General features: G+C 36.2%; 1 protein-coding gene across 1 annotated transcript in view; it reads left to right on the top strand.

Moving 5' to 3' along the window:
- LRPPRC (leucine rich pentatricopeptide repeat containing) overlaps positions 1 to 14,746 on the top strand; it is an 88,747-nt gene extending 74,001 nt beyond the window's left edge. Inside the window, exons 31-38 of the mRNA XM_079792519.1 lie at positions 1,452 to 1,540; positions 5,172 to 5,376; positions 7,075 to 7,214; positions 7,370 to 7,485; positions 9,852 to 9,926; positions 11,099 to 11,183; positions 13,151 to 13,293; positions 14,585 to 14,746. Coding sequence (XP_079648645.1) covers positions 1,452 to 1,540; positions 5,172 to 5,376; positions 7,075 to 7,214; positions 7,370 to 7,485; positions 9,852 to 9,926; positions 11,099 to 11,183; positions 13,151 to 13,293; positions 14,585 to 14,641 — 910 coding nt within the window. The 3' untranslated portion in view covers positions 14,642 to 14,746. The remainder of the gene's footprint in view (positions 1 to 1,451; positions 1,541 to 5,171; positions 5,377 to 7,074; positions 7,215 to 7,369; positions 7,486 to 9,851; positions 9,927 to 11,098; positions 11,184 to 13,150; positions 13,294 to 14,584) is intronic.
- The last annotated feature ends 665 nt before the right edge of the window (positions 14,747 to 15,411 follow it).

The raw sequence follows: 15,411 nt of genomic DNA, 5'->3' as shown, positions 1-15,411 counted from the left end.
AGAGTCTTTGTCTTCCTATTTATTTCACTTTAATGTTTGTATTGAATAGGTAGCTTCACAAGGTGGGAAAGAAAATGTTCTGTGTTTTGAGGTCTTGGAAAGGTTTATAATTCACACCTGATGTCCGTTAAAAGAGAACTTTTGAAACCTCATGATTTTAATAAATTTTAGGTAGTATTTTCAAGTAAATATGGTATAATACATGTAATAATGTTGGCATAAGAAGTAAGCTTAATTTTAATAGCATCTACTGTTTATTTAATCATGTAAAGATTGAGAAAGTAAATCCTTTATTTTAGGCAGTTTATAGTCTCCTGCAGGAGTTGTTGACTTAAGAGCTTTGGCAGATGGTACAAAGGAAAAGAGTTAAACTGAGCAGTGGGTGCTTTGGTGGGATTAAGAGGATCGGTTGGGGGATAAGAAAATCCTGCGCCTCGGGGTGAGGGGGGCTGCAGGGGTGAACCCCAGAGGCTGGAAATGACAGAGGATGGGCACATCACTGTGTCTTTGGAGGATTTTCTTGGGATTGACGAGAACAATTTAGCAGTGACCCTGCTGTTCTCGAAATCTGCCCACGTCGGCAGGCTGAGGTTGTTGGCAGCAAGATCATCACTGAGCTTGATAAGGCAAATGGCAGCAATTGCTTTTGCTCTTTTTGACCTGTGGAGATTTCCTAATCGGGCGGTGAGCCCTGGGGATGCTGAAATTTCATCACAGGAGATGTACAAACAGTGTAGCAAACAGAAATCATCTCTGACTAGGGTTTGTTTGTTTTTTAAATCCTGTAGGTTTTAGTCATAAGTAAAGCAATTTTTTGCTCTTGGGTTTTAAAAAGTTGGGGGGTTTTGTTTTAAATTTTTAAGTCCAGGACAAGATTGTTGTGTGAAATTTTAAATTTTAATGTAACAATGGTTTTAGTTCTACAGTATGTTCACCTTTAAAAACTGTATGATGACAGCAAATTAAAAATTAATCAACCAAGTGATATGAGGCTAGTTAGTAATATGCTTTAGTTTATGTTTAAAATATACAGTGCTGAAAATAAGTGTTCATTTTTGTTGCCGAAAGAATAGTTTTACATTTTATAATTATGGTGAATGTAGAAAAAAGAGGAAAAGGGATCCAGCTTAGGATACAGCAGAACAATGCAGGGCATGCAGTTATTTTAGTCATCTAATATGTCAGCATCTGAACCGATTGTTTAAAAAAATCTTGTACTTTGTTTCTTTTGTTGCTCATTTCCAACTTTGTCATCTGTCAGAATGCAAAAAAAAATTATCCTTCTATAACCATTGACAGGATAACACAAAAGCTGTCTCCAGGTCGATATTTTGCAGCAATATTTTTAACATACGAACAGTAGTTTTTATAATTTCACCTTGGTGCTCAACCATTTATTATCGTATCAGAAGCATGTCAGTAATTCCTTTCTAAATGTCTGCTTCTTTTAGCGCTGAGACCCACATCAAGGGCTTCACACTGAACGATGCTGCCAACAGCCTCCTCATCATAACGCAAGTTAGGCGGGATTATTTGAAAGGTATGTCACAATGCTTGACCTTTACGTCACATTAATGCCTCTGCAGATTTTTCTTGTAACGCCCTTCGAATACTTGGATAAAGGAGTCCATTTAGCAAATTACCTGCTTATCAAGAGCCTTTTGTGGTAGCTGAGAGACGTAAATTACTGTACATGCATTTATAATACAGCTTGAATATGAATGTACTTGTCATTTGACCACTTAGTCCAGTTTCCATTCCATTTAACACAAGATGGGTTTTCTTAAGATGAATCACAGCTCTTCAGACATGCAAAATTTGTGTTCCAGAACGAGAGAAAGTACAGGCTTTCAAGTGCGTTAAAATTCACAGCACAAGTCACTTTGCTTTGGAAATTAACATACTTTACTTTAGAGCATCTAAAACAATTCCCAGCAGTTGTTTCTTACATATTGTGTTGGTTGTGTGTGAGATAGCAAATGAGTTAAATTGAGTGTTAAATGTGTGGGATTGTGCACCAAATGATTATAATATTGATTTTTAAAACTTAATCTAATACTTTTTTAATAGTTCATAATACCATCAGTAATAAAATGTGGTGTTTGTTTGGAGTTTGGAATTTAGAGTTTTTAAATAAATATTAAGAGGATAATACCAGAAATATATAGAGATGACTTTGGGGAGGATTGGGATAGGGGCCGCTTGTTTGGTAGAAGCTGTTTATGGGTTTGCTGAAGAATGGGTTTGGATCTGGAGGTCTTATGAATGAGCTCTCCCCAGGGGGAAAATGATGAACCTTAAAATTAGGTACACATCTTTTCATGGTTAGGTTTAATTTTGAATTGTAGTCAGTATAGGAACACCATAGTTTTGCCAGTATGACAAAAACCCGCTTAGGAAATCTTTAAGGAAGGTTGAAAAAAGCTTTTAACTATTCGATATGTTACTTCTTTCTTCACCAGTCTGTAATAATGATGTTATTCCTCACTTGTGTATTTATTAAATAATGTCATATCCCTCAGAGAAAGTTGCTCTCTGATTGTGTAGCGTTAATGTTGCCTGTAATACCTAAATGCGCTGATCTTTAGGTGTCTTCCTAATTGATTAGGATGGACTGTGTAAGTGATGGTTTCTCCCTTTGCAAAATTTTCACCTCAGCATTCCACAGGCAGGGCCAGCCTACACAGTCTTTTTGGGCAGTCTTGAGTCATAATTGAGTGTTGTAGGGCTTGTTTTTAATATTTTAAAAGCTTTCATTTTCAAAAGAGGCTTTTTGTCAAATTGGTATTTTAGTTTATATATATCTGTAGACACGAAGATAAGAATAAAACACTTATTTAATTTCAAGGGATTAATTTTTGAGCGGAACCTGAACTGAATTTAACTTGACTACTACCCCCTACTTATATGTGAGATACCCTAGAGAAACCATAAGAAACTTTGACTTGTAATTTTCACATCTCAGCTATTCAGTTGAACTGGAAGTTAGCTGAGAGCAGGAACCATGAGCCACCTCCTGTGCCTCAACACAGACTTACCTATTGTTAAAATGATTATGGGCGAGGATGGAAATCGTGTTGGCACTGTCCCCATGTCTTTATTTTGCTCTATGGCTGAGCTTCCAATTTTTAAAATCCTCTTCTCTTTTTTACGTTTCTTTTTCTCAATCCCATCTAAAACAGGAAGAAAAATAAAGCCAATTCAATTTTAATCTAATTTTATAAGCGAATACTATTTTGGAATATTAATAGCTGATACCTGTTACCTTTGCAATATAATCAATATGACTAATAAATTAGGTGAGAGTGAAAAGGATCAGGTGTGGATAGGTACTGGTTTTTATTGTCTCTTAAGTCATAAACTGTAGAGAAGGCAGGTCCTGGGAATATGATTAAGGTTCTAAGGTGCCATACTCCTTGAGGGTAGATATGATGTGATCTCTTCTCCTGGATCCTCCACTCTGTCATGCACATGTGCATCCATTGATGCAGGCTCTGCGGTGGTTAGGTCCTTGGGTTAGTGTCTAGCAATATGACCCTTGGGCAAATTATTTAAACTCTCTGCCTCTGTTTCTCACCTGTAAAATTGATGCTTGGGTAGTTGTGAGTGTAGTTGCTTACTACTGTGCCTGGCATGTAGTAAAGGCTCAACAAATGTAGTTAAAGCTCAATAAATGCTAGTTACTATCATCATCATCATCTTATTTGTGTTTTAATTTTAATTCATTGGTGGAAAAATCCTCCCTAGCTGACAATATTCTTGGTTAATAAAAATATCCTGAAATTGCCCTAACCGGTTTGGCTCAGTTGATAGAGTATCGGCCTGCAGACTCAAGGGTCCCAGGTTCGATTTTGGTCAAGGGCATGTACCTTGGTTGCAGGCACATACCCACTGGGGAGTGTGCAGGAGGCAGCTGATCGATGTTTCTCTCTCATTGATGTTTCTAACTCTCTATCCCTCTCCCTTCCTCTCTGTAAAAAATCAATAAAACGTATTAAATATATATATATATCCTGAAATTATCTGTGTATGACCACCAGTTAAAAAGATGTTACCAAGCTTATTTTCTATAAATTATATTAACATTTTTTGTTACTTATATGTACATATTTATAAAATTTTATTAAATATGCCTTTTAAACTACCAGTTTCCTCTTTTCCCCATTTGAGAATAACTGGGGTTTGGAGTTATTATAAATTGTTTATTCAGTAATAAACACTGAATTCATTGTCTTTTCACTATATCACTTGTAATAGACTTTAATTATTACCCTTTCCCCATTCTTCTATAAAAGAAAGGTTCTCCTTATTTGGAAAGCTGTTTTGAGAGTCTTAGTTTTGTCTAGGTTACATTGCTTTAATTGCTGTAAGCTGTGAAGGTTTTTTTGGTAGTAGTAGTAGTGTTAATTGTTATGCTAAGTATTATATTTTCACTCAATCCACCACTTGATTTAATATAATGATTTCACTACACTTGCACGAGTCAGTAAATCAAAAGGATGTTCCAAATTTATCCATAATCAGGTACTTAAGAAAAAAAAATTTCTGTGGCTATATCTATGGAAATCTGATAAGTTTTATTTTCTTAGAAAAATGAGTGCAAGAAACTACCTACAAGATATTTTTCAGTAGTGTAAAATAAATTTGCTAGTGTGAAAGTTGAATGTTTCAGTTTGGCTGCTTTTGCATAATTGATCCTGTTTGAACTAGAAAAAGATACTGTTTTCCAGAAAGAATCTTTGGAATATTAGAAGATTTGATAATCATCTAATTTTTGAGTATAATAAAGTCTGGGAAAGTATAAATACTAGTATAGTAGAAATTACGTATTTTTGGAAACTTTATTTTTTAAAATTCCTCTGAACTTGTCAACTTCCTTGAATTGACTAAATGTTTTCCCAGAATGGTACCCACATTCTTTCAATATCATTTGTATTTTCTGTGACTTAAAGAAGACATTTCTCTGGTCTCTATCTTATAGGTAGTCAAATAAATTGTTATTTTTTAGGTTTTTTATAAAGTGTTAATATTTTCTGTAATCTAGGATAAATTATTCATAGCTTTTTGTCTATAGCTATTTGGTATTTGTATTTAAAAGCTGGTTTTCAAAGTGCATTAAAGTCATTATGGTTAAAACAAGAAAAACTCTGTCACCTGCTCTTCTATTGTAGAGGCTCTAACAATGCTAAAGACGGCCTTGGATCAGGGGCAGACACCTTCTAAGATAGCAGTGACCCGCCTGATTCAGGCGTGTGCTTTGAAGGGTGATTTAGAAAGCATACAAGCAATTCAGAAGATGGTAAATGGACTCGAAGAGTTGATTGGACTTTCACATATGGTTTTCATCAATAACATTGCTTTGGCACAAATAAAGAAGTGAGTATTTTCAAGCTTTCTTTTTCCCCATCAGATGCTGGGAGGGGCATTACCTCTAATACTACCTTTAAAACTTTTTAAAGCTATTAGAAACCACATCAACTAAAGAGGAAATATTGATGCCAGTTGCTGACCATTCTGTTTGGGAATACTTTATTATATATTATGAAATGTGTGTTAGCTTTAAATTAAATCAGAATAAAAAACATTTATCAAATTTTTCAAATTCATAAAATTTGTTTCATGGTTGCTAACTGTTCTCATTCATACAGGCCAGGCCCTTGTTACAGAAGTGAAAAATGAATTCATTGATTGTCAGCAACACTGAGGGTGACAGTCTACTAGAACATTGTGAAATAGAGGGCCCAGCAAGCTTGTTTGAAATAGGAGTTTCTCTTTTCCCACCCTCCTACCATCTACCCTGTCATTACAGCTCCACAAAAAGGGAGGTATATAGAGGTGATTCTCTTACCACCAACACTAGATTCCTTGTGAGAATCACCACTGTAGAAAGAAGTAACTTGATTTTTATTAACTTTCTCAAGTTCAAAATTCATGAGGATAATTATGGAATTGACCTCTTTAGGCCTTTAGAAAAAAATGTTCTTTAGTAGTTAATCTTACATATATTTAATGGGTTATGATACTAAAATGTAATGTTTGTGTTTTTTAGGGTTTTTTGGGTTTCTATATCTTTGGGCAGAGAAGTTGTGTTTCGTTTTACCTTTTAAAACTATTTCCCCAACAGAACTTTAAACTTTCCCGTTAATGAGAAAATGTCATTATGTTAAGTTCAAGGAAATTATCCAAGTAAGAGCAGATGAATTTTTAAATGTTATCATATAAACACAGTTTTATATGATGTGGAGAATATGTTTTTATTTACTAGTGAATAATTTTTCTAACTAAGACCTGTAAGAAAAATTTATTGTAATGGGTGTTCATTTTTAGTTAGAGAATTCTTATGTTTTAGGTAATAATTTCAACATAAAAATTATTTGGAGCGCCATAACTGTAAAGTAGCAGTTAAAGAGTACTTTACCCAAAAAGTTATAAAGATAACTTTTTTACTGTAACTTGTTAAATAAGGCCATGTAATTGAATTTTTAATGTAAAGTGTGAAGATACTTTTTTCTGATAATTTTAATATAAATTGAATATTTTTCAAATGTTCTATAATACCTGAGAGAGAGAAAATCATTGTGACTATCGGTTGAGAGATTTGAAAGTACACCTTTTAAAGACATCATTAGCATCTTTAAGAACCCTGAGATGGTACATAGTAACTTTACTTTATGCAGTAGTGACCATTGTAGATTATACAGCCAAAGTTGTAGCACTTACACAAGTTTTTATTTTATATCCAAAGAGCTACAAAATCAAATTAAATATTTAAGATACAATTTTTTAAAGTTATAATGCTTGTGTATATATAGTATTTTGATTTTGTCTCTAGAGCAGTGTTTTCAAATAAGCAACTACTTTTCATTATTGTAGCATCAATCACCTAGGGATTGTTTTTGCTACCAAAGTGTGATTGGGTTCAACTTGCATAGTGTTTTTTCTGGTTAATTATGAATGTATTTCCTTTTTTCCCCTAAGCATTTGCATGTGTGAATCCCAAGGTAAGTTCTCATATGAAAACTACCTGAAATATTAATACAAGAGCAAGTATTTCTTTATATCTTTCTTTTACAGCAATAACACAGATGTTGCAATAGAAAACATTGAAAATATGCTTACTTCAGGGAATCAGACCACGGAAACCCAGTATTTTGGCTTGGCATACTTATTCAGAAAAGTAATAGAGGAGCAGTTGGAACCAGCACTTGAAAAGAGTAAGTTAGCTATTTTTTGCTTTTAAAAAAGGAGCAAAAAACAAATAATACACACACAAAACGGAACCACATTTTCTCTCTAGTGAGGCTGGACCAAATTTCTTTGGTGGATGGTTTAAGTGAAAGATTTTTCTCCCCTGTCATTTTTTTTTCAGTAAGCATCATGGCAGAGAGATTGGCCAATCAGTTTGCCGTATACAAACCTGTCACCGACCTTTTCCTTCAGCTTGTGGATTCGGGCAAGGTGGACGATGCCAGAGCTCTCCTACAGGTAACGACCCACCACACATGGAGCAGTGGGGCTGGTGGCTCGTCAGAAGTAAATTGAGAAATTACGTGACACAAGTGTGTGGTAGAACATTAGAATGGAATTGTGGTGCTGCTAGCACATTTAAGTTCATTGTGAGTCAAGGTTGCACGATAAGGACTGGATTGTGAATTGTAGGATGCTGTGCCAGATCAGATTGGAAATGTCCTTGGATTGTAGAGGGGAGGGGCGCAGAGGGAAGACTTGTTTTGATGAAATGATTTAAAGACAAATGTTTCTCTACAGATAGGTAACAATTCCTTTGATTTCCTACTTTAATTTTTCTAATGCTCTAAATACGGTGCATTACCATGGCAACACAGTTTGCAAACAAAAAGTAGGAAATGTTTGCTTTTCAAGTACCGCTTCCACTTGAATACTCAAACATTTTCAGTGCCTTATTCAAGGTTTATTAAGAGTTGAATTTGCTTTCTATGCACTTGTGTGTCGCAGATATATTAAACGGCAAACGCAGGTCTCTGTGGCCCACACTCTCAGTTAAATTAGCAATCTTCAGGGAAGGAGACAGCTGCATTCCTGCTATTTTAGCAGCACTAAATATAAAGCCGCTCCAAGTGGGGAACGGTGGGTGATCGGAGCTGCCACTGGCAATGTACACAAACAGGCACCACCGCGGAGCCCCTTCCCAGCGGGCGGCAGTCAAACAGTCACCGCGATCCTGCCAACGGCTGTTTGTGTAGACTCCCTGTGTCAAATGGAGGTCTGGGGCCGATTTCTGATAGTAAATAATATTATATTCACTTACATTTTTAAGTAGTTGAGAGGGATGATAAAACTACTCGTTTACCAGAGCTCTAGTTTCAGTCCTTAAAGTTCTTCTAGTTTGAGAGTAGAATCCAAGCCATTTTTAAAAGGTATGCCTGAGAAATAGGTCTGTGTTAACAGTTTTGTAAAAAGTGTAAATTGGCACTTCCTTTAAGGCTTTTGTACTTCTTTTTCTGGCCAGAGAGAAATTTCAGTTAATTGAAAATTCTATTGTTTGGTTTGGTTTCTTTACCTTCAAAAAAACAAAAACAAACAAAACAGAAAAGGAAGTTTATGATAGGGATTTCAGGAATTTTTAATTCTTCCTGCCATTAGTATTTCAGATTCTCTCTTGAAAGAAATAAACTCGAATGCTTTATCTTTGTGTGTACATTTCTCAGTGTACCTACTAGGAGTATTTGCATATCTAATTATACATGTGGTAGTATTTGTTCAATTTTAACACAGTCTTTTGATGGTTCTTTAGAAGGGTGGCGCTTGTTATTTCCTCTACCAGCTTGTTCTGAACCGACTCTTAGCACCTGGGGTGGGAGCCTGCTGCCCTCGGAGCTGCATTCAGCCAGAGCGGCCTGCCTAGCAGCTCTTGGTGACCGCTGAGTGTTATGCAACAGCAGCCGTCTTTTCGTTTTCATCCCTTCAGTAGACTGAGGTTTCAAATGATAAAGCCTTTACCCATCCTTTACCTGCTTGTCAAATAGTAAAAGATTATTCTTACTGTGCCGAAGAATACTTTATTCACAGATGTCGAAAACATCAGTTTATAATGTAAATGTTCTGTGTGTCCCCAAAAGTTCTTTTTATACTATTCGTTTTAGTATTGACAATGTTTTAAAGCTTTGAAAGAGGAATGAGCTTTTAGAAACTTAAGGAATGACATCTATGAAGAGTGTAAACTAAAATATTGTCTTGCCATATTTGATTTTACTGTTGCATCTAAGATTGGGTAGACACTTGATTTATGTGGTCTGTCATATAAACTTTTTTTTTTTTAGTTTAACTTTTGTGTCTTTCTCAAGCACTGGCTGTCGCAATGAAAGCCTTTTATAAAATAGAGAGATTGAAATCAGTCCTTTTGTATGCATAAGTGTAGGTAATTATACTTTAAAGAGAACTTGCTTTGTACATTTTAATTTTTATAAAGAAACGAGCAGTTATCTCCCTGACACCTTATTAAATGTATAATTAACCTTATGATCCCTAGCTCACTTGTGAATGCTTGGCAGTATAATTGGAGAGGAGTAGTGTTTCTTTTTTTCCTCTTTCTTTGCAGTCCTAAACCTTATTCTGTGGTTGTTGAAGCACTAGTTTAATTTCTCCCTTGTCTTCTTAAACAAACTTTTATACTTGCAAAGCCAAGAGTAGCATTCACAAAAGCTTGACATGGTTCTTTTTTCTTGCCTTAAAAATATTGGTCGACCACTAGGCCTTCCTATTAGTAATGATCCATTACTGTATTATTGTGAACTTTCTTAATTGGAAATAATTGCATTGGTCTGCTTGTTTATCAGAAACCTTCACTTACTGAGTAATGTTTCAATTTTTAGAGATGTGGTGCAATTGCTGAACAAACCCCAATTTTCGTGGTGTTCTTTATGAGGAGTTCCCAGAGGCCAGGAAAGGTACTATGCTTAACTTGCTGACAAGTCAATGATGCTATAAGCCAGTCTGGTTGCTTCAGTGCCTGATCTAAAAACACTGAAGATCGAAGACTTCACTTGTCTATACTTGTTTACATTTTTAAATGTTGATAAAAAGTTGGTGTGGCTCCTTAGTTGAACTGGAAATGCAAAACAAGTTCATGCAGTGAATGCTGCATGCACATAGTATGCATTAGGAGCCCCCAGGAAGGGCCCAGAGAAACAGGAGATAAAAATCCTGTTGCTTAGGTCACTTGATACGTGTAACTGTGTGCAGAAACATTCCCCTCATCACGAGGCCGTTTTTTACCATTTTTAACCATCTGGTAGTTTAGCCATTTGGCCTTAAAACTGGTATGTGCCAAAAATTAATGTTCTCAATTTGTGCACTTACCTAAAAGATTCATGCATGGTGCATAGAACAGAACCAAGTCCTATTTTTGATTTAAAAAAAAAAAGAATAAAAGCATATTTCCAAAAAAAAATTACTTAGATCTGATTTTACCAGTTGAGCACCAGGAACCCCATTCTTAGTTTATTTGGGCACATTATGAAGTTTCAAATTGAGTGCCAATTATAATGTTTGTTTTATTGTGAAACATTTAGGTTGTCTCCAGTCTGGGAGGTCTAAGACTTCCTTAATTTCTACACACTTCCCACACACACACACACACTTTAAAAATTTGTTTTTACCTAATTGCAAATTTTTTGGTATATTTTTATTGATTTCAGAGAGGGAGAAAGAGGGAGAGATATATAGAAACATCATTGGTGAGAATCATTGATTAGCTGCCTCCTGCATGCCCCACCCTAGGGATCAAGCCTGCAACCCAGGCTTGTGCCTGACCGGGAATTGAACCGTGGACTCCTGGTTCATAGTTCAATGCTTAACCACTGAGCCATGCCAGCCAGGCGATGTTGCTTTTTTTTTTTTTTACAAATTTAAGCTAGCAAATAAAATTGCGACTTGCTTATTATGATGCTTGCTTTCTTGCAGTGGTCTAGAACTGAACCCAGCCTATATACAGAAGGGAAATAGTCTATTAAATTGAGTAGGCAGTTCTATTGTAATTATTGTCAAGATTTTGTGATTTAATGTTTATATTTCAGTGTTTTATTTCACAGTTCTTCTGACTTCTATTTTAATATCCTAGACACCAACACTGAGATCTTTAATAGAACTGATTCCTGAATTAATTGAAAAAGAAGAAATATACACTTGCATCATGAAAAGCTGTAGTAAGTAGTTTAATCTGACTATATTATTTAAGTGATTTAAATATTTATGATATAGTCAACTAAGTTAGTCAAAGTAGAAGTCATAAATATCAGATAATTATGTAAATAATTTACTTAGCCTTAGAATATGTTTAAAAACTATGAGGAAAAATATGAAATTATTTATATATCTTTAACATAAAAACAAGTATCACTGAGCATCTTCAGAGCGGCCCTGTGTGTTGAGTGGGATCCCGGGCTCCTGGGAAGTCTTGAAAGTCCAGTTGGGTTTACATAGTGGGAACCAATCTGGTCTCCCCAAGGCCCTGCCACCTGAAACATTGCATGAAATAGGTACATACTTGAGACTACCACTTGCCTTGCCTTCTTGCTCCTTCAGTACCCTCCTTGCCTACCAAGGCCTTTGATATAATAGGCCCTTTACTAAAAAGTGGGCTCCAAAATTTTACCTTAAGTCACAGTTGAAATTCCTGTCTTCTAGGCAGTTTCCTGATTGCCTGCCCATCACATATGAGAGGGAACCATTCTAAAGTTCCCTCAGTAATCAAAATACACGGTAGCATTTCTAAGTTTAGATCACCTACCCATCTGCCAACCACCAATTTGCTCACTTGAGGCAGGAGGTAAATAAATAACTGCTTTTTTGATTTTATTGTTGGCAGGACAACAGATTGCAATCAGAATTAGTAAATTGGTCCTCCGGTTTCCCACCCTTGTCAGGAGAACATGAAGTATTTTAAAACAGAGCTATAATCATAAACCTTCTCAGAGTTCCATTGGCAGATATTAAATAATAACTAAGTAGCATGAAATAGGGTCAAACAGCATCAAACTATTAAATTGTGTAATCGCACTTGGGAATTGGGAGGGAGAAGAAGCAGGGAGACCAGGAAGTGGTGAAAGGAAAGATCAGAGCTTTCTGAGCGGCTTTCTGGAAGATGGCCCCTTGGCAAGGCAGGGAAAGGATTGACACAGGAAATTGAGTTCACCCAGCCTACAAAGATCTGTTCAGACACAGTGAGAGCTGGTGCATCATCACCCTCGCTCCCTTTTGGGTGATCCTTCGGTTGATTTCTAAACTTCTGATGTCCATTCTGGAGGCCCGCCTTGGAGCTGCCACCGTTGGGGTTGTTTATAGAACATTAGTGTAGGGTAAGGGGGTTGTTAGGTGCTTAAATGTTAACAGTTACCAGCAGTTAATAACAGAGCCCCTATAATCTTAGCAGTAAATGTAAAAAGGAAACTTCTGTAAATCAGCCAAGGTGGAGAGCCAGCTAACCCTAGCTCCTGGGCTACTCGCTCACCCACTTAAGTGAAATAGTAGTGTAAATTGTTAATAGGTAGATGTATATATCTTTTCATGTGGATTGATTTTGTATGGATTTTTTTTTTGTCATTGTAGCTAACTGTTTTCCTCACATTTGCTTATTTTATAACAGAAGACTGTATTGAAAATCTTTTTGATGTTGTTTAGCTGATGATCTTGATACTGATGTAGATAAAGATTCTGCATAATTTACATGTCCCTCACCACGACAATCCCTGAATTACATTGATTTCAGAGTGTGGTTTTAAGCAGAAGAGAGTTGAATGGTGTGTGCTTACTCTGTAGTTGAGGATTTCGGTTTGTAGTCACTTTTACAATCATGGATCTTTTAAAATAGTTGTATTTGTCATTTTCCTTCTCTTTCGTGGTGACTGAAAGTCACCACACCATGTTTATTTCAAACACCTCAACCTTCCATACCCATGTATAAACACCTACACGCACACACACACACTCAGTGAATGAGAAGTGTGGGGAAGGAGTGAGGGTGCTTGTAGATTCCGAATGTGGCTTTTGCTAACAGTAGTTAAGTGTTCATTTGGGATAAAGCAATCCAGGTAGGAGTCCCTGAATAGCTAAGTGTTTTGGGAAAAGAGGAATACAGGTTGTCTTTATCTGTGACTAACATATTTTTCTTTAGGCGTGAGCAAAGATGTCTCGTCTGCCAAAGCACTGTATGAAAATTTGACTGCAAAGAACATAAAGTTGGATAATCTGTTTCTAAAACGTTATGCAGTTTTGCTGAAGAATGCTGGAGAGCCTGTCCCTTTCCCTGAGCCCCCTGTGAGTATTTAAGGGGAAAAAAATCACCTCTACAGATTTATGAACACTTCACAATAATGTGTAAGAAAAATAAGTTGAATACTTAATTACATGAGGATTAGATCTCTGTGGAAAACCCTCAGGGGAGGGTTTCGAGAACTGAACCTTCATACATTGGGCACGGGCTGTGGGAGAACGTAACCCTCTGAGAGTGAGGTTTAAAATACAAGGTCAGTTTCAGACTTTCAACTATAGTTATGAATTTATCAAATGTCCTTGGGGTGGTTTTCTCATTATTTCAACTTGAAATAGCATTTCATAACCTATATTTCAATAGCCAGGGGTATTATAGAACTGTTAATTGCTTATTCAATTTAAATAAGTTTGTTTTTATTTCTTCACTTAGGACATTTTTTATTGAGATATAATTGACATTATATTAGCTTCAAGTATACAATGTAATTATTTGATACTTGTATGTATTGCAAAATGACACTACAATAAGTCCAGTTAATATCCATCACCATACGTAGTAACAACATTTTTTTCTTGTGATGAGCACTTTTGAAGAACCACTCTGCTAGCTACTTGTACATATGCAGTACAGTATTATTAACTAATAAGCACCATGCTGTATATTACATCCCCATGACTTACTGGTTCTATAGCTGGAAATGTGTTCCTTTTGACCCCCTTCACCCATTTCATCCCCCACCTCTTCTCAGGCAACCACCAGTCTTCTTTAGATGAGCTCTGTTTTGTGTCTGGTTAGTTAGATTCTACATATAAGTGAGATTTTATTGTATTTATCTTTTTCTGTCTGACTTCTCTTAGTATAATGCTTGCAGGGTCCATCTATATTGTTGCAAATGGCAAGATTTCATTCTTGTTTATGGTTGAATAATATTCCACTGGTGTGTATAACACATCTTTTTTATCCATCCATTCATTGGTGGACATTTAAGTTGTTTCTATGCCTTGGCTATTGTTTTTATTCTATTTAACAAGAGGAATCATAAGCAATATTTCTTTTTATTGTGTCATTGAACTGAAAGTCACACACCATGTTGACTCAAACACCACAGTTGTCCATGCCCAGGTACCTACACGCACACGCTCACGCACACGGTCACGCACACGCTCACGCTCACGCAAGCTCCTGGTGCTAGCGTTTATTCTGAATCTGGGGCTGACGATTTCATGAAACAAAGTGCTGCCAGTTTGCAGTACTTCATGATTTTTAAGTTTTGTGCCATCACCTCTTGCTAGTAAATCTTACCTTACCTTACCTTCCTTTTTATCTCCTCAACAGGAAAGCTTTGAATTTTATGCAAAGCAGCTAAAGGAATTAAGGGAAACTCCTTTATGAAGCAAGCACGCACTACTTTGTTTTTTGTGTATTTGTGATTCTGTGTCTAAAATGTTATTTTTTAAATGTATTTGAGAGGACAAAAATAAATAAATGAAAAGTTAATCTGTTTATGTGCTTGTATTATTGGTAATAAGGGATATGATAAATACAACATCTCATTGACAATAGCTGTGTGCACTTGGTCACCAGACCTTTTTGGGTTTGCCTACAACATAAATCTATGGCATTTTCTTTGAGGTTCCTAATGTATGTATGAAGCCATAATTTTTCAGGGTCTTCCAATTGACTCATCTTCTGGCCCTGTACTCAGTTTCATTTATTATTTTCATTAAAAGGTTGTTCCTTTATTGAAGACTTACTTGTTAATATTGTTTATCTGAAGAAGGTTGGAACTGCACAGAATGGCGTTCAATGAGTTTTCTAATGTTTAATATTCTATGATATATCAATTCTTTACATGTATGAAGCCCTGCATAATTTTCCAGTTTTGTAAAATGTTGGTGCTAGAAGGTATCTTACCAGCCGTCAAACCCAGTACTCATTTTCCAGGGAAGCAGAATCAAAGAGACTGTTGCTTGCCCTTGGTCGGGGTACTATTTGCCAATGCCTAGAGGTTCCTCACCATGCGTTCCCTCTACCACAATAGCTCCCATGAGCCTCTGCTCATAGAAGTCTCCAAAACTGAGTCTGCTTCCTAACTGATCATGACATAGAGCCAGGCACTTCCTCTCATTCTGGTTTCAGGAATTGTCAGCACAAAATACCCC

Source organism: Cnephaeus nilssonii, assembly GCF_951640355.1.
Source record: "Cnephaeus nilssonii genome assembly, chromosome: 15".
Lineage (NCBI taxonomy): Eukaryota > Metazoa > Chordata > Mammalia > Chiroptera > Vespertilionidae > Cnephaeus > Cnephaeus nilssonii.
Note: the sequence above shows the minus strand (reverse complement) of the source record. Positions and strands in the feature narration are given on the sequence as shown.